Source organism: Trichosporon asahii (genome assembly GCF_000293215.1).
Source record: "Trichosporon asahii var. asahii CBS 2479 unplaced genomic scaffold scaffold00050, whole genome shotgun sequence".
In the NCBI taxonomy this organism is placed as follows: Eukaryota; Fungi; Basidiomycota; class Tremellomycetes; order Trichosporonales; family Trichosporonaceae; genus Trichosporon; species Trichosporon asahii.
This window is the reverse complement of record NW_014040874.1, coordinates 95,013-112,043: the sequence shown is the minus strand read 5'-3', so window position 1 is coordinate 112,043 and position 17,031 is coordinate 95,013. Positions and strand designations below refer to the sequence as shown.

Sequence of the window (17,031 nt, the reverse complement as noted above, 5' to 3'; positions counted from 1 at the left end):
GGTTATCGTTCTTTTGCGGATGGCGAAGAAGAGGGCTGAGAGAGGCAAAAGGTGATCGGGCTTTAAAGAGGTAAAGAGGTGACGAGGCCGGCTCGTTGATGAAAGTGCTGTTTTTGATGTTGCCGTCGAGGCGAGGTTACCAGAACCTTGTTGAAACGCTAGGTGGTAGACTTGGTGTAGGTACGAGTCCGTTGTCGCAGACAGCGGCAAACCGATTGAAGGGAAGTGTCGGTCTTCTTGAAGGTAGAAAAAGAGGGGATGTCTCTTTGTCGTCTTTATGCTAAGGGTGTCGTTAGTCTGAGAGTTCTCATGGGGGATGATGTTATGGGTATGACAAGTAGTGGAGTGGCGGGAACAGGGGGTGACTGTGAGGGGAAGGCGGAGAAGGAGGAGAACGGGAAATAGAGAAGGGGAGAACAAAGCGGAACGGTGAGTTTGGTGCAGATATAACTGCGCTGAACGTGCAGCTTCGCCCTCGCGCGAGCTTGGTTCTCGCAAGGAAAGTGTTCCAGCCTTTGAAGGAGCGACGCAATGTCAGAGGCTCCGTGCTTCTTTCTCGGCGCCCCAAGCGTCGTCGTAGGCTCCAATGACAGTCCGACATGACCTGACGAAGGCTTGTCGAGTGACTGTACACAAAAGCGGGTTGGCTGCGTGCGCGCGAGCGACGTCGCGACGCCGGGGGAAGACGCCGAGGGGGTTCGTGCAACAAGGAGGTTGTATCAGATGCACAGACCCCACCCAAACTTGGCACGGCACAGCCAGGACGCCGGGCAGTGAGGCGCGCGTCCTTGTTCATCGTCGGGCCCGTTCCCCTATTCATCACTTCCTTCTTCCTTCATCACTCGCTTGCTCATCACTGAATTGACACTCACAAGGTGAAAGACTAACAAAAGGACAAGAGTCTCCTCGATATCTTGAAAACGGGTCGAAAGAAAAAGCCGGCACTTACGGTCGTCGTTCAAGACACGCGTGCTTTGTCATGGACTTTTGGAATCGTCGGGGCGCAACAAGGGGGTGGTGGCTTACCGCGAAGCGCAAGTCGGTTCAGGTCAGAAGCGCCGAGGGCTGCGGATGAAGGAACCGGGTTGAGCGATCTTGTTCTTCGGGAGGGTAGGCGCCAACTCTTTGTCGAGGGCGGAAGGCTATGAGACGAGGTTGGCTGGGGGTGGCCTAGACTGGCGGCAACGAATAAGAAAGGTAGGAGTAAAAGCGAACGAAGAGAAGTTGGGCAAAGAGGAGAGTAGACGGAGCAACACAAGAAACGTCTAAGGCGTGCAGGTTGTGTTGCGGGTCGAACGATGGACGGCAGACGCAGCTGGCGGCGAGGGCTGGTTCGTAGGCTGATTAAAACGGGTGTGCGTGTGTAAGTAACGGTGTGTAGGTGTGTCCTACGGGTGCGTGTGTGCCGAGTAGGATGGCGAGGGGCGATGGGGGATGTAACGTCGGAGAGTGACGGCGAGCGTAGGAGGTATACCTGTGCTGGTGGGTGGGGGTTGGGAGTCGATTTGAGCCTCACCGTCTGGCCAGCAAACGGGGGTGGTTGAGGATATGGGCGAAAGAGAAAGTGTTCGTAAAGAGAGTGGAAGGTAACGACTACTACGTTTGGGGAGAGTAGTGGGCTTGTCGTGCTGTTTCTGGTCTGAGAGAGACACAGCAGCGAGAGCAGCCTGCTGGTAGAGCTAGAAGCGTAAGGAGGAGAAGGAGTGATGAGAGTAAGGCAAAGTGTCGTAAGCCTATCGTAGGGGGGTGTACGGTCCCACCCAGGAGAGCGCGATGCATTTCTTTGGCGGAAGCATGGCTAGCATGGGTTCAACCCGGGCACAGCGACAGTCTCAGGGTCGCGAGGGGGGAGGGTTGAGTGACTGCCAGACACGCGTGTAGGCAGCAGAAGGGCGCACAGATGGCTTGTGCAGTGTCCTCATTAGGACCGCGGGGACCCTGGCGCCAGCCGGACGCGTCGAGTCTAGCGCCCCTTCCCCGTCCTGCCTGCCCTCGCACCATTCTCGTCTCGTCCCGGCGTTCCTGGCTGCAGGCAGAGGGCCCAAGGCGTGCGAGCGTGTGCGAGCTTGTCTGGCGTTGCAACCCTAAACTGCCAGTTGGTTTCAGGCCTTTTCACTCACCCCGCCGAATCTGCCTCCGCGCACTGTCTGGCATCCCTCTGCTCTCATGCCTTGCAGTGCAGCCGCCACTTGCAGCTAACGTAATAATCACGCTCTGCCAGCTCGCACTCGACCCCTGCGCCTCTCCTCCTGAGCCCTCCTTCCACTCTGCACACCCGCACACACAGTCAAGACACGCTACACGCGACACCCATACGCGACCGTCCCCCTGGCAACCACCCAAAGACAAAGTCGCACGACACATGACTTCGCGATTGATTTTCATTGCACCACACCCCTCACCAGCCCCTCAGATGCCCATATGCCCAAATCCCTCATGTAGCCGTCATGTCAACGACCCTGCAGGCAGCAAAGCCAGCCAGCCAGCCCCTCTTGTCGTTGCAGGTACATGATATCATGTCCTTATCTGCTTGCTGTCGAAAATAGAGGATGCATCGCAGCAACGGCTGTGGGTTTAGGCGTACGCCTGTCCTGATGTCCTGGAGACGTTCGGGCAGCCTCGGCGCCCTGCGCGCCATTGCTGCTGCAGCAGTTGCAGAGCACAGTGTGCGGCGCCCAGTGCACAGTTGTGCTGTCGTGTGCCAGGATCGGGGCTCAGGACCGTACCAGGATTTCGGCACATGTGCCAGCCTTCAAGCATCATCACGGCGCCAGCTGGCGCGCCGGCGGCGCCGAGGGGAGGTCGGGGACGGGAGACCTTCCAGCTCCATGGCTCCAATGTGAACGCACAGTCTGCACAGTCTACCTACCTGGCAGAGCACAATCCTGGAACCTAGACTAATGCTTTTGTGTTGCTTACGGCCGGCTGACGTTTCCGCGTCTCTGATGCAATACAGCCAACAACGGCACGTACGGCACCCACACCCACAATACAGGAAACAGGTGTGCGAGCCCACACTTCACACTTCTGCCGCAGTTGCCGCACCTGCGCATCTCGGCCAGACTCGGCCCAGTCGATTATGAGATTACAGCATGCTATGTGCCTTCCCTGCAGCCTCCAGCTTGCCTCCGTGAGACACTTGCTCGATTACCGCCCAGGCTTCCCGCGCGATCGTCGCCTTCGTACTCCCCTCATGTGTTTACGACCACTTACGCGGCAATGAATGGTCGGATCAGTGCATATGTGTCATGAATCGGCGGGGCCAGCGGGTACACTGGTCCATCATTGCGGACTATGCTTAGCGGTACTGGAACATCCTCTGGAGCGAGACCAGAGCCTGTTGTACGCCTCGGTAAGATGTGGAGCCGGGTGCGTACTGCGGCTTGGCCGACGCATGCTTGAGAAAAACAGAGTTCTCTGTAAACAAACACACGGAGTAACAACCTCGGGCCGTAAACATGCATACGCTTGCTTTCCACTTCGTACGCCGCCCCGCCGCAACAAGCCGCAACAAGTCGCAACACGTCGCAACACGCCCCAGGACAACTCATCAACCGAGCTACGGTTCAGCATAACGACGACAGACAGGTCCAGATCCCAACTTCAACCGAAGCAACGAAACGAACCCAAGTGGCCCAAGACTCGGCGGAACATGTCAAATACAGGGTTGACATGAAGGCTGGCAAAGGACGGTCATGTACGCACTTCCTTTCCAGACCTACGCCCCTTTGCTTCAGCCAGCACAGTACATGGACGTTCAGACTTGTTTCCAGACCGAGGGCGCAAGCACAGGCCTAGCGAGGCGGTCGGGCGTAGAGCGAGCCGGCCAAACACCAACCCTCAACGCGACTGCTTTCTTGCTTTTCCGACACCTGTGCTCAATTGGACTCTCCGCGGCGACCGAGCGTCATTCTCCATTTCCAGTGTGACTCGGAATGCGCCATACTTAATGGTCTGCTCGGGGTCACAGAATGCACAGAAGGATTGAAACGTCACGGCTGGAATGGAGACCATGGTCGTGGAGATGGCGGTGCGGACCCACCACTGCACTGGGAAGCACTGGGAAGCACTGGGAGGCACTGCGCTCCACTGTTCTGCGGCGCTGAGCGCTGGACGCTGGACACTGAGTTGTTGGGCGCCGAGCACTGGGCGATGACGGAACGGACGACTTGGCATGGCCGAGGATAGCCCACACTAAGGTGAGCCAACAGAGCAACCCAGAAAAGCAGCATGCTAAATTGTCACTATACTGGGCTGCTATACAATTGTTTCGGCCCGCGCTCAGCAAAGACGCCACGGCTGTTCGCTATTCGGCTCCCACCACGCCCTACGCCCGATGGCCGATACAAGTCCGACGCCGGCCAGTTCGGTCGCGTCCGTGGCATGTGGCATGCATGGGGAGTGATAGCCCGCGGTGCAGTGGCCGCTGCGCAGAGAACGGAATGCGCAAGAGTCTGGGTCTAGACGGCCGGAAAGGGTACAGTGTATTGTACTGGAGGCGCGCCATTTGTTGCAGTTACGCTGTAGCCTGCCTTTGGATCAGCGCTAGGTGTAATGGAAACGTAATGGGTCAGCAACTGGGGACTAGGTGGACTTGAAGGTCGGCCGGATGGACGGCTGAACGGGCACCAGCTGGCCATCGTTGCCCGCGTAGCTGTGCTGTGCTACTCGTTCATTCCGCACGGTTTGCACAGCAGCTGCAAAGACGAGTATGCAGCCGGCATCCAGTGGCCGGTGTACCTCGCAGCTATCCTCCGTATGTGGACGGCGCGTCGGCGCGTCGGCGGCATGCCTCTGGACGCGTCGAGCTCGTGTCCTTGCTCAACCTTTCCTCGCCTGATCAGTAGCAACGTGCTCAGCACACGCGCACACGCGCACACACGAGCACGCGATTAACGTCAGCACCACAACGCACACACATTACGCGTGCGTGCGCGTGCACAAGCGCGAAACGCACGAAACGCACCCGGAGCATCCTCGGTCCAGGGCCAGGAGCAGCCCGCAGGTCCTTCGCAGGTCCAGGGGAGTGGTACGCCCGTCCCATCTCCTCACATTGCTTATGCATGTTTGCTCCCTACTCCTGCTGTCATGCCAGCGTCACGTCCGTGTCTGCGGGACCACCGCAGCGTCTGCAGCGTGTAGAAGAGCAGGGCGGCTCACGTCACGGCGATCACCGTTACATCCACCCTAAGGGGGCGTGACTATTCAACTTTCGTTACAACTTTCCCAACCGTCTCCACGACGAGAACCCAGGACTACGCGCCGCCGTACACTCGGAGGAGGGTGCTGGTCAAGCCCCGAATCCCAATGTCGCGCGTTATTTTCGCCCCGCGGGTTCGGCCACGCGCATTGCACGCTGCCATCACGCCGATCCGCTGGGTCATGGCATGCTCCATGCTCCAGCCTGTGTACGCGATTGCCTGCGAATTGCACGCTGAGCGCAGGCTGGTGCACGTGCGCGCTACACCTTGCCCGCGTCCCCGCTCTGCGCGCTCTGCGCGCTCTGCGGCAGGAAGTAATCCAGCACCTCAGGCAATATCGTCGCGACGTCCCCGTGTCCGCCCTCGAACGCCGTGAGCTGCGCGCAGGGCATCCGCCCAACCATAGGCCGCACCATGGATATCGGCGCGGCCTTATCGCCAGCGGCATGCCAGAACCGCACCTCCCTCTCCACTTCCTCATAGTCTATGCCCCAAGGCTGGGTGAGGAGACGCGTCTCGTGCGTCAATCCCTGCACACCATGCGCGAACGGCTCGAGCAGCGTGCGGAGCACGGCGTCGCGCTGCGCCGTGGCCAACTCTGAGTCCAGCTGCGTATCGGGGGACATGGACGCGATCCACGCGTCGATCCGTCTCTGCGCCCATGGGCGCGTCACTGCCCACCGTGCGCTGGCGAGGGACGCCGCAGCGAGCGGCGCGAACAGGGGCGTTTGCGCCAGGAGAGCCGCCACGCGCCGCACGCTCGAGGAGTCGTTGACCGGTCCGTCCCACGGCGGCGCGGTCGCTAGCAGCCCTACCTTATCCACGCGTCGCTCGCGCGCTAAGGCGAGGGCGAATGGCCCCCCGCCACTCGCGCCCAGGACCGAGAAGTTCTCCGCGCCCACTGCGTCCGCGACCGCGAGCACGTCGCGCGTGTAGTTGTTGATGGTGTAGGGATGGAAGCTGGACTGGCCGAATCCGGGCCGGTCGGGGGACACGAGCCTCAGACCCCTCTCAAGGGCCAGTGGGGCGAGTCCAGCCGCCTCGAGACGCGAAGAGGGGTAGCCGTGCAGGAAGAAGAGCGTTGCGACTGGACGCGCCGGAGTGAAGATCGAATACGCGATATGGCGGTCGGGCAGGCGCAGCAGGACTGTGTCGGAGTTGAGCGCGGCGGTCGAGGTATGCCGGACGGCACGCGCGGATGGGCGCAGTGATCTGGATCGCGGTGCGTGTGTGAGCAGCCTCATGGCGCTTATCGCTTTGGAGCACGGGGTAGTGGGCAACTGAGACTGGATCGATGGGCTGATGGAATGGAAGCGGACATCGGAGCGGTGGCGACGGGCTTAGGGCTCGGGTCCGAGCTGCGCTGCGCTACGTCGCGGGTTAGCGCTAATGCCTCAGTGAGCGCGTGATCTGTTAGTCATCATGAGGAGCTTGTGCTGAGAGACTAGACTATCGCGTGGATATCGCTGTGGCGCCGTGCTGTGACATCGGCAACCATCCCAGATAAGGGGCGATAGTGAGGCGATGGGACACCAAAGTGGAGCACGAGTTGCGGTGGATTGGCGGTGGAGGCATGAGTCATCTGCGAGATTATCGCGGCCCGAGCTATCGGCGAGTTTATTCCAGTCACCGGGCGGGACACGGGACACTTTGCCACCCACCAGCCCTGGGTGAGTCTCGTGTGATCACCCACCCACCCGCCTGCCAAGCCTCACATCCGCTCAACTCAGGGCCCCGCATCGTATTTCCATCTTGTCATCCATCGCGAAAAGCCCTCATCCACTCTTCGCCATCTATAAGATGGCCAGCCTCAACATGCATCCTCATCCACATCCCTCCCTCACACACTCACAAAGATGGCCGACATCCCAACACATCTCCTGACGGCATCCCTGCTCGTCAACAACATGCACTGCCCGTCGTGCATCGACACCATCCGCGCCGCCCTCACCAATGTCCCCTCCGTGCACAACCTCACCGTCTCCCTCCTCCTCCACCGGATAACCTTCAACGTCGACTCGAAGCGCTCAGCCTCCGTCATCGAGCACGTCAAGCGCATCCTGCGCACCGAGGGCTTCAGCGTCGCGACGCCAGATGAGCCAGAGGAGCCAGAGAGCGACGAGCTCCCGACCGGGTTCCTGGGCCGGCTGGTGGGGAAGCGGCGTGAAGTGCGCGCCGAGAAGCGCGAAGAGGCCCGGCGGCGACAGCACCTCGAGCACTGCGAGCAGTGCCGCGCGGAAGCCCTCGGTGTCAGCGAAAAGAAGGACGCGGGCACACTGAAAACGACACTGTCGATCGAGGGCATGACGTGCGGCAGTTGCAGCGCCGGCATCGCGAGTGCGCTCGAGGCAAACCCCCTCGTTCTTGACGGCAACATTAGCGTACTCACCTCGTCCGGTGTGATCACTCATAAAGCGGGGATTACAGGCGACGAGCTCGTCGATCTCGTCGAGGAACTGGGCTATGGCGCCAAGGTCATCGAGAGCGTCCCCGAGGCGCCAGCTGGCGGAGACAAGCTCGTCACGACCACCTACTCGATCGAGGGCATGACCTGCGCGTCGTGCACGTCCAGCATTGAAGCGGGGCTGAAAGACGTCGACGGCATCGAAAAGGTCGACATCAACCTGCTCAACTCGCAGGGCACCGTGACGCACCGCGCGAGCCTCTCCGACGTGTCAATCAAGGAACTCATCGAGGACATTGGCTTCGGCGCCGAGGTCGTGCGCACCCAGGACGCAGAGGACGGCGAGCGCTCCGTCACGATCCGTGTCGATGGCGTGTTTTGCGGAAACTGCATCACGCAGCTGAACGCGCACCTCGCGACGCTCAAGGATGTGCGCTACACTGCCTTCACGATGAAGAACCCCCAGACGACCATCACCTACACCCCCCGCGAGCCCTACACTGTGCGCGAGCTCGTGCGCGGGCTCGCCGGCGTCGCGCCCGAGTTTGACGCCGAGGTCGTCCGTCCCGCCTCGGTCAGTGAGCGCAGCCAGGCGATCCAGCGGAGAGAGGTCAAGGTGCTCGCAGCGCACCTCGTTGCCGCCGTCATCCTCGCCATCCCGACCTTCATCATCGCCATTGTCTCCATGGTCATGCTCAAGATGGACCATCCCTTCCGGCGTTTCTGGGACACGGCAGTGTGGGGAGGCGCGAACCGGGGCACAATCGTGCTATGGGCGCTCGCCACGGTGGTACAGTTTGGTATCGGCCGCTTCTTCTATGTGCGCGCATACCATGGCCTCGCGCCGCATGTGCGCTCCCTGCTGGCCAAGTTCCACCTCTGCTCCTCGCCCCGGCCCTGGACGTGGCGCAGCATGGTCAGCTTTGGAAGCATGGACCTCCTCGTCGCGCTCAGCACGACGGTGAGCTACTTTGCCAGCGTGGCCATGCTCGCCATCGACGTTCGGCACCCCGGCCGCATGAGCATCGGGTCGTACTTTGACGCGTCGGTGTTCGTCATCATGTTTATTCTGCTTGGACGCACACTCGAGGCGTACGCCAAGGCCAAAACGACGGATGCGGTGGCGCTCCTTGGTGCGTTGAGGCCGGCGACTGCTTGGCTGGTCGAGGACGAAAAGGCCGAGGCGCGCGAGATCCCCGTCGACCTGGTCGAGCGCGGCGACATTCTGCTGGTTCACCCCGGCGCGCTCCCGCCCGCCGACGGCGTCGTCGTCCACGGCACGAGCTCCTTTGACGAGTCGAGTCTGACCGGCGAGGCTGTCCCGGTGGCCAAGGCAGAGGGCGATGAGGTGTACACGGGCACGACAAACCTGAGCTCAGCCGTGCAGATCTCCGTCACCGGTCTCGGTGGCGACACGATGCTGGACCGAATCATCGCGGCCGTGAGCCGTGCGTCGAAAGCACCCCTCGAGAAGGCGGCCGAGACGCTCACCGGCGTCTTTGTCCCTGTCATCTGTTACTTCTCCATCTTCGTTCTCGCGCTCTGGCTCGGACTCACGTACGGCGGCGTGGTTGACCCGCACAACCAGGCTGGACGGGCCTTCTTCGCGATCGAGTTCTGCGTCGCTGTTCTTGTCGTCGCCTGTCCCTGCGGTATCGGACTTGCGGTTCCCTGCGCCAACGCAGTCGGTACGGGTCTTGCAGCCAAGGTTGGTATTCTTGCTGGAGGCGGGGAGGCGTTCACGGGCATCACCAAGGTTACGACCGTCGCCCTCGACAAGACCGGCACCCTGACGCAGGGCAAACCGGCCGTTGTCGCTGAACTGCTCCTCGCCGAGGACAAGGAGGTGCCCCTCGCCACGCGCGCGCTCGAAGCGACCAGCACGCACCCCCTCGCCGTCGGACTCACCGAGCACCTGTCTTCCCTCGAGGGAAGCGTCGAGATCGCGTCGTCCGAGGAGATTGCCGGCCGCGGTCTGACCGCCAAAACTGGCACTGGGCTCGAGCTCGCAATCGGTAACGACAAGCTGATGGCGGACCACGACGTCGACCTGGCCGATGTCACGCCGATGCTGGAGGACTGGGGTGCGGCCGCCCGCTCGGTTGTCCTCGTCGCTGCGCGCCGCGGTGAGGCGCCCTGGGCTCTTGCCGCTGCGTACGGCCTCTCCGACCCGCTTCGCCCGAGCACCGCCCCGATCCTGGCGCAGCTGCAGAAGCGCGGCTTCCGCGTCGTCATGCTCACCGGTGACAACGAGCGCACAGCCAACGCAATCGGTAAGGAACTCGGCCTCAAGCCCGAGGACGTGCACGCCGGTCTCGGGCCGCAGGACAAGGCGGACGTAATTGGCAAGCTGCAGGCCGAGTCGGTGCCGAGGAAGACATGGCGGGGAACCAAGGATGTGCCGAATCGCGTCCTCTTCGTTGGCGACGGTATCAACGACTCGATTGCGCTGTCGACCGCGGCGTGCTCGGTGGCAATGGGCCATGGATCGCAGAGCACCCTCGCCAGTGCCGACTTCGTCCTTCTCTCCTCCGACCTGGCGTCCATTCCCGATCTCCTCAAACTCAGCCGCAAGGTCGTCAACAGGCAGTGGATCAACCTCTGCTGGGCCATGGTGTTCAACGTCGTCTGTCTCCCCATTGCTGCTGGCATCCTCTATCCCGCCGGCATCCGTCTCAGCCCTGTCTGGAGCGCCATCCTTATGGCCGCGAGCTCGGTCTCTGTCATCCTCTCCTCCCTTGCCCTCAGGTGGGGTCTGTAGTCAGCAAAAGTAGTCAGAAGTATCCCACCCATAGTCATTCAATAGAGATCGTAGCTAATGAACAATGACCAATTTGACTCGTACAGAAAACCGACCTGCATTGCACACAAGTTGACCGTTGTCCTTTGTCCCATAACCGGAGCTTCTCGGCTCAAAGAGAGAGCGAATGCGAGGGCGAGGCCGAACACATCGACGACACTGTCGTGGGCGTCTCACGAGAGCGTCGACTGCGGCGACACTGTTGCTCACCTTCACATTCTGTCAATCGGTGGTAGACTTTGACTAACCGCCGCCGCTTTCCCCCCGTTGTACAGAGGGTGGGGAGCATCCGTTTCCGTTCCGAACGTTACGAAGGATGGGTGCATCTCAGCTTGCGTGCAGGTGTCGGGGAAGGGAGGCAGTTGACTTGGAAGCGGACTCAATTCCTGGAGTCAGTTCTGTTTACGGCCTTTCCTCCACATCCATTCGCGGAGGTTGTTGACTTACGCTGATGGTTGACTATAAGAAATCATCCTCTAGATGTTTTGAGTCAAGTTGCATAGAAGGTCCTCTTGCACGCTACGCAGGCAGGTGTTGGCGGAAGTAGGTGCCGATTACGACAGGCGCGTACTCAATGGCGCCGTTCTCAAGTCATGGTCGAGGCATCGTCAACGCCTGTTCCCATCATCAACGCCTGTTGTTAATGCGTGTCGGCCGCGACAACAGGGGGATAGTTGAGAGCTGCCGAGGTAGCTGGACACTTGTTTCAGACGAGACAGTCGCTCATCCCGTTTGGCTTCTCAACTGGAGATTAGAAGGGATGGTCTCATGGACTCCGCCAGCAGGTCCGAGGACGACGGTCAACTCAACCTCACTACGCGTACTTCAGCGCAAAGCTGCCTGTCGCAGTACGACAACCAAGCCGCACGACGTTCATTCAGGTTAGCGCTTTCACACGTCGCGCACAGACCACAAGGGATTTTCATCGGTCGTGCTGGGAAGGCTAGACCTAGGGTGGACTCCAATCCCTATGTCTCGTCCGCTGCTTTTGTACCAATACCGACCGCTTCACGACAGGACACTGACCCCGTGGGGAATGCTGCCATTACCGCCGGCAGATGTGGGTGCCTGAAACGTTGATGACGATATGAGGCCCCACCAGGAGGCTCTCGCCTGTGGCGAGGCATGCAAGCCGCATTGCTACATGTTCTGTTACGGTGGCACACCTTCACATCCTCAGCGTTTACCGAGACATTGATGCACGGGAGGGGGGGAGGCTATACGGCTGGGACACAATGAGTGGTGTCGAGGTGGGTCTTGCCTCGCCCCTGACGATGCTGCAACCTGGTTTGGTCCCACTGTATGTGAAGCGCGGCCGTGACTGATGTTGGGTACGTCCGAGCTCAATCATTGCCTAAACGCATCGATCGCAATCCAATGCACTGCATGCAAAGTTAGGTCAGGAGCTGGGACGCTTCGATTGTGTCTAACACCAGCTCCGAATATCGCGCAGGCTCGCGTTTCAACCTGCCCGGGCGGCATAGATCTGGGCCCGGCCAGTCTGAGCCAGGTCCGCTGTGAGCGACAATGGCCAGGACCTCAGTGCCCTGTGCCGCTGTGCCCCTCATCCTAAACTTGCCGCGCACGTGAGCACTTACGCAAGGCTTCGGGGCGCAGGCTCTGTCCGCGCTGGTACTCGGTACCCTCGACTGGCTGAGCTAGCCGGAACAGCAGATAACGAAGATCCTGGACGGCGGCCCGTTGGTACGTTGGTGGGCCGTCGCATCAGATGTTGACGGACGCTTGAGTGTGACGACGGTGGGGTAGGTTGCCCCGTTGCCATCTATCTACCTCTTCTTCTCTCACTTCTCACCTATCCTCATCTACTCTTTCCCAGCCCTGCCCACCGGCCCAAGTCACTCGACTTCGGCGAGCCCCGTCTTCACCTTCCAAAGTGCGTACCTCTTGGCTAACCACATCCCCTTCCCCGCGCGCCTCTTTCCCAACGAGTTCTTCTCCTGCTTCCCGTCTTCCTCGCACAGGAATAGCATTCTAACGGTCGTACAGCGATTCTACATTCAACGGCGTCTGCGCCGCCGCCGCCGCCGCTGCTATCAGCTTCGCCTTCCTCGAGAGCCGCCTGTTACTCCGTTCGCTCGACAACCGTCTACACCACGCCCCCGCCACTGTCGGACGGCCTCTTCCCCGTGGCCCGTGACTCACTCCGTTCGCTCAACACCGTCTACACCTCGCCTCCGCCACTGCCGGACGGCCTCTTCCCCGTGGCCCGTGACTCACTCCGTTCGCTCAACACCGTCTACACCTCGCCTCCGCCACTGCCGGACGTCTTCCCCGTAGATCGGCACTCACTCCGCCCCGCCTGGCCCGCTTGGACAACCTCATCATGGACGATCATCCTTCTCTCGGTCCGTTTCAGTGTCGCACCGACGGCTGCAACAGAATTTTCGACAACTGGACCCAGCGCAATGCTCACGAGGCGCGTTGCTGTGGCGTGTGTCCCGAGTGCGGGGCACATTTTCAGTACCAGTGGCTTCTCGACTCCCACATCCATGGACACCGTACCGGGTACGCTTGGAGATGCAGGTTGGGTTGCAAGGAGAGCGATCGTCTGACCGATCAACCCGGCCGCCGTCCCAAGGCTCGCCAGCTCCCGAAGAACATCGACAAGGACTTCCTCTGGTTCGAGAAGGAGCACGAGCTCAACAGTCACCACGCGATTGATCACGGTGTCACGTTCGCCCAAGCACGTCGTGCCCAGGGCGTGCCAGCGAGCTACAATGGACCCGTTTTTGTCCCCTTGGTCACGGGCTCGGCTGCAGCAGTCGCCCTCGAGGACGCCCAGGCGCGCCGCAGGGCGTCCCATGAGCGTACCACCGCCAATCGAGGTGCGGCTGGTAAGGCGAGAGACCTGACAGTGCGCCGCTTGCGCCGAGAAACGGAGCGCGAGCTTGAGACGGCCGCCCAGCGCGAAGAACGTCAAGCCAAGCAGCGCGGGTACAGCGCTAAGTTTAATGCCAAGCGCAAGGGCGACACACCCAGCACCACGAAGCACCCCAAGAAGAAGCGCGTGGTTTCTCGACGCCGCAATTACGACGAGCATGTCGACTACAAGTCCGACGACGAGCATGTGCAAGAGCACGAGGATGAGCTCGAGAAGGAGTTCGAGGAGTGCTCCGAGACTGAGGAGGAGTCTTGTGTCCAGGACGAGTCCGAGGAGGAGTCCGAGGAGGAGCTCGAGGAGGAGTCGAGGAGGAGCTCGACGATGAGCTCGACGTGGAGCTCGACGATGAGCTCGACGTGGAGCTCGACGATGAGCTCGACGTCTAGCTAATGGGGATGACCCCTTGAGTCAATGCTCACCAATAGCTCGAGTAACTGGACTCGCTTTCACAGCCAGCCGAACCGGAACGGTAGCCATGGCGAGGGCACTACGCCCCTTCGAGATCACTGCCACTGTTAAAGTTGATATCAAGCAATGTAGATAGCAAGCAATGTAGATAACAAGCAATGTAGATAGCAAGTAAGCACGCCAGCATAATTAGGTAGATTCGCATGTAGCATTGATTGTACATAATGTCTCTGGTTTCAAGTGTAGGTCGATGTGAGGCGCCGCCCATAGGAACGTCGACTCACTAATCCCTGGACCTGTCGACTCCTCGGCTCGACCCAGAGCGAGCCAACCACCCGCAGAGGGCCATCCAGGCCCTAAAAAGCTATAGAAAGCGACATACAGCGAGACATGACGGGCAGCGATTGTTACAGAGCGAACGCACGGTCACAGCGCGCCCGCACGAAAGAAACGCGCGCGCTGAAAGCCTCGGGGATCTCTTCATCTCTTCGTTGCATGTATCCCGCTCTCATGAGTGAGTACGATGATGAAGCCATTTTCTGTACATCAATGCCCCTCAGCGAGAATGAACTGGGTAGGACGAGATAGGTGCACTAATACCACCTCCTGGTGCTCGCAATTTCTCTCGGACAAAAGGAGAGGCGAAGCCATCGGTCCATACCGAAAAATTACGTAATCAATCGATCGACTCCAGATCATGTGGGTGGGCAGCACCCACCAGTTGTGACATGGCCGCACTTCGCACAATTTGGGTCAGCAAGTCGCAACTGGTATTTCTTACCAGGAGAACGCGTGCATGCGGCGCACGCGTGGTCCTGGCACTTTGCAGTGCATGACTCTCACTCATCGCCTTACATTCCCGATCCATACCTCATGCGATCCCGCCTCCCTCCATCTGTCATCTCTTCCGCCCTCGCCAACAGTCGACCAGGCTCTTCCACCTGCACCAGTCCCCTTCCAGGTCCCCACGTTCGCCCCTCACCAAGGCCGGAACACAGTCATCTGCGACCTGAAAATGTTATGAACATCCATCCTGATCTACGGTGAGAGGACATGAGTACAACTACGGACGGGCTGCGACGCGAGGGCGGTCTTTCTTGAATTTGGCGTAGATCGGGGCACATTGGTAACAGCGGCTCTTTCCATCCTCACCAAGCGTCAGTGCGGTCGGCTTGGTGTTCTGATGTCAGCATAACGGCTTCACGAATCGTACTAACAACGGCCGCGCAGGCGAGATTATCGCAAAGTCCGGTCGGACGCAGTTTGGCGCTGAAGTTGGTATAGTTGTTCGGCTGATCGGTCGCTTTCGCGCCGCCGCGGCTATGCTGTGTAAGTATGAATGATTGTTTTCAGCTTACTTGTAGCGCTCTGGGTTGCGAATTATGTCGGCACAGCGGTGGCACACTTCGACAATCTTGCCATTGACCATCATCACCTTACACTCCTGCGGCTCGGTAGCGGGGCAGTTGTCAAACTCGCACCAGCCGACTGAGTGCATGTACACCCAGTCGACTGGCACAAGCAGACGCCGCGCGTCGCCGCCAGTGTCGTCGTTGTCGCCAGTGTTGTTGTCGCCGCCAGCGTCGTCGTCACCGAGAGCGTCGTCCAGAAGTTCGTCACCCGAGCCGGTGGCCTCGGCGGCGCCCTCAGGGATGTTGTGTCGGACACGCATGCCACGGACTGACAACGATGAGCATTAACCCTGCTAATAGACAGACCAAACTTACGCGTGGGCCGGGGTTTTGGCCACCGTGACCCGTCGGTGCAGCCTACATCGCTCAGGCCGGGGGCAAGCGCATACTGGCGCACCTGGGAGTTCGCGCGGCGCCAGAACAGGGCAGCGTGCCACCGCTGAACGAGACGTGCCTCCGAGGAGCAGTTCGAGAAGTCAATTTCCAACAGATCGTACCGGGCGTGGACGAGGGCGAGCTCCTGGCGACGGCGCCTGTCGCTGTCGCTGCGCTGAAGTCCGCCCGGACCACACCACATGAGCGACGCTACCACCCACTGGTGGAAGTGGTTCTGAATGATTGACAATGTAGCAGCTTGGTAGCAGCCCTCCCTGAGGATCGTAACTGTACCGTTCGGTCGACGACCGACGCTGGCGACAATGGGCATCATAATGCTCGGGTTCACACTCAGAGCAATGGCCTCGTCGAGAACTAGATGGTCGGTCTTCCCGCTAACCAGGTCCAGAACGAATGATCGGGGGTCAATGAAAGTCGCGCCCGACGGTAGACGCCTCCTAACGCGGGGTTGTTGTTTCCACTTTGCGAATTCCTCTTCTGCGCTCCCAGAGCGGACGGTGACAACGTACGTGCTTGGGTCCTTGTTATCCAGCTCACGGAGCATGTCCGCGACGACGAGTTCGGCAATTTCGTCCTCCATACTGGGCGGAGTGCGCTCCGGCGTCGAGATCCATCTGTTGATACCGTACGGCGGCCCGCTTGGAGGACCTCCTGGCGCGGCGGCAACTAAGGCGTCAGCTGTGTCATGACGGCCTGTTGCCTGCATGCATACTCTTGGAGACCTGCGCCTGGAGATGCTGCGTCGCTAACGAGTGAGGATGGGAATGGTCGGCGTCGGCGTGGGCGTCGGGAGCCTCGTCGGGGTACCGCAGGTGCTGGCTTGCAGCGGTGGATTGAGGAGGAGAGGGAAGGCTTGTTTCGGAGCTGGTGGCGAGAGACTTGAGCGAGTCCGCTGAGAATTCGGGGCCGAGCTGGGACGCAAGAGTGGCGAGCACCGTCTGGTCAACGTTCGCGAGTCGTTGCAAGAGGAGTGCAGGCGATGGGGCTAGCTGAGCCGTACCCGGGGACGGCTGGGAAGGCGGGGAGCCGGCCGCGTTGATGAGCGAGGCGGGGGGCCGCGAGGAAGAGGAGGGAGGCTGCTGTCAGCGAGGCGCGGAGCGTTTACAGAACGTACGGCGACTGCCCAGGAAGGACCAACCCGCGCGGGGTGAGCCTTGGGCTTAGTGTCCTTGGGCATGTCGTGAAGTGATGTCGGTTGGAAGAAGAGAGGTGAGGAAGACGTGACAAGGAGACAAGGAGGGAGTGTCCCGGTGTCCGACGGTCCGGTAAGCTCCCAGGGCCGCTCGACGTTCACACTGGGCTGACTCCAGCTATTGCAGCACCTTCCTCACGGCCCTCACCAAGGCATCGGCTGGTGTTGCGCTAATACCCTCAGCAGCGCCCAGATGGGTCCACGAGAGGCCGGGACCGCCCATGAACCTGGCCTCCTCGTGTGCCTCGCGCCGATCGATCGCCTCGTGCCGCTGCCGACATGGCGACCCTTGCAACGCTGGCTTCGCTGCACTCAT

General features: G+C 60.4%; 4 protein-coding genes across 4 annotated transcripts; 2 read left to right on the top strand and 2 right to left on the bottom strand.

Annotated features, from left to right (window-relative positions):
* Positions 1-5,461: 5,461 nt before the first annotated feature.
* A1Q1_01252 (alpha/beta hydrolase) lies at positions 5,462-6,445 on the bottom strand (the record flags this gene model as incomplete). The annotated part of the gene is made up of 1 exon (XM_014324325.1): positions 5,462-6,445. One exon carries the CDS (start codon positions 6,443-6,445, stop codon positions 5,462-5,464), a length of 984 nt encoding a protein of 327 aa, XP_014179800.1.
* A 612-nt stretch (positions 6,446-7,057) lies between these two features.
* Positions 7,058-10,366, top strand: A1Q1_01251 (copper-exporting ATPase; the record flags this gene model as incomplete). The annotated part of the gene is made up of 1 exon (XM_014324324.1): positions 7,058-10,366. The coding sequence occupies one exon, from the start codon at positions 7,058-7,060 to the stop codon at positions 10,364-10,366; it is 3,309 nt and encodes a 1,102-aa protein (XP_014179799.1).
* A 2,383-nt stretch (positions 10,367-12,749) lies between these two features.
* Positions 12,750-13,697, top strand: A1Q1_01250 (uncharacterized protein; the record flags this gene model as incomplete). The annotated part of the gene is made up of 1 exon (XM_014324323.1): positions 12,750-13,697. One exon carries the CDS (start codon positions 12,750-12,752, stop codon positions 13,695-13,697), a length of 948 nt encoding a protein of 315 aa, XP_014179798.1.
* Positions 13,698-15,069: 1,372 nt separating this feature from the next.
* Positions 15,070-16,700, bottom strand: A1Q1_01249 (uncharacterized protein; the record flags this gene model as incomplete). The annotated part of the gene is made up of 4 exons (XM_014324322.1): positions 15,070-15,395; positions 15,443-16,189; positions 16,236-16,602; positions 16,662-16,700. 4 exons carry the CDS (start codon positions 16,698-16,700, stop codon positions 15,070-15,072), a joined length of 1,479 nt encoding a protein of 492 aa, XP_014179797.1.
* Between the last annotated feature and the right edge of the window lie 331 nt (positions 16,701-17,031).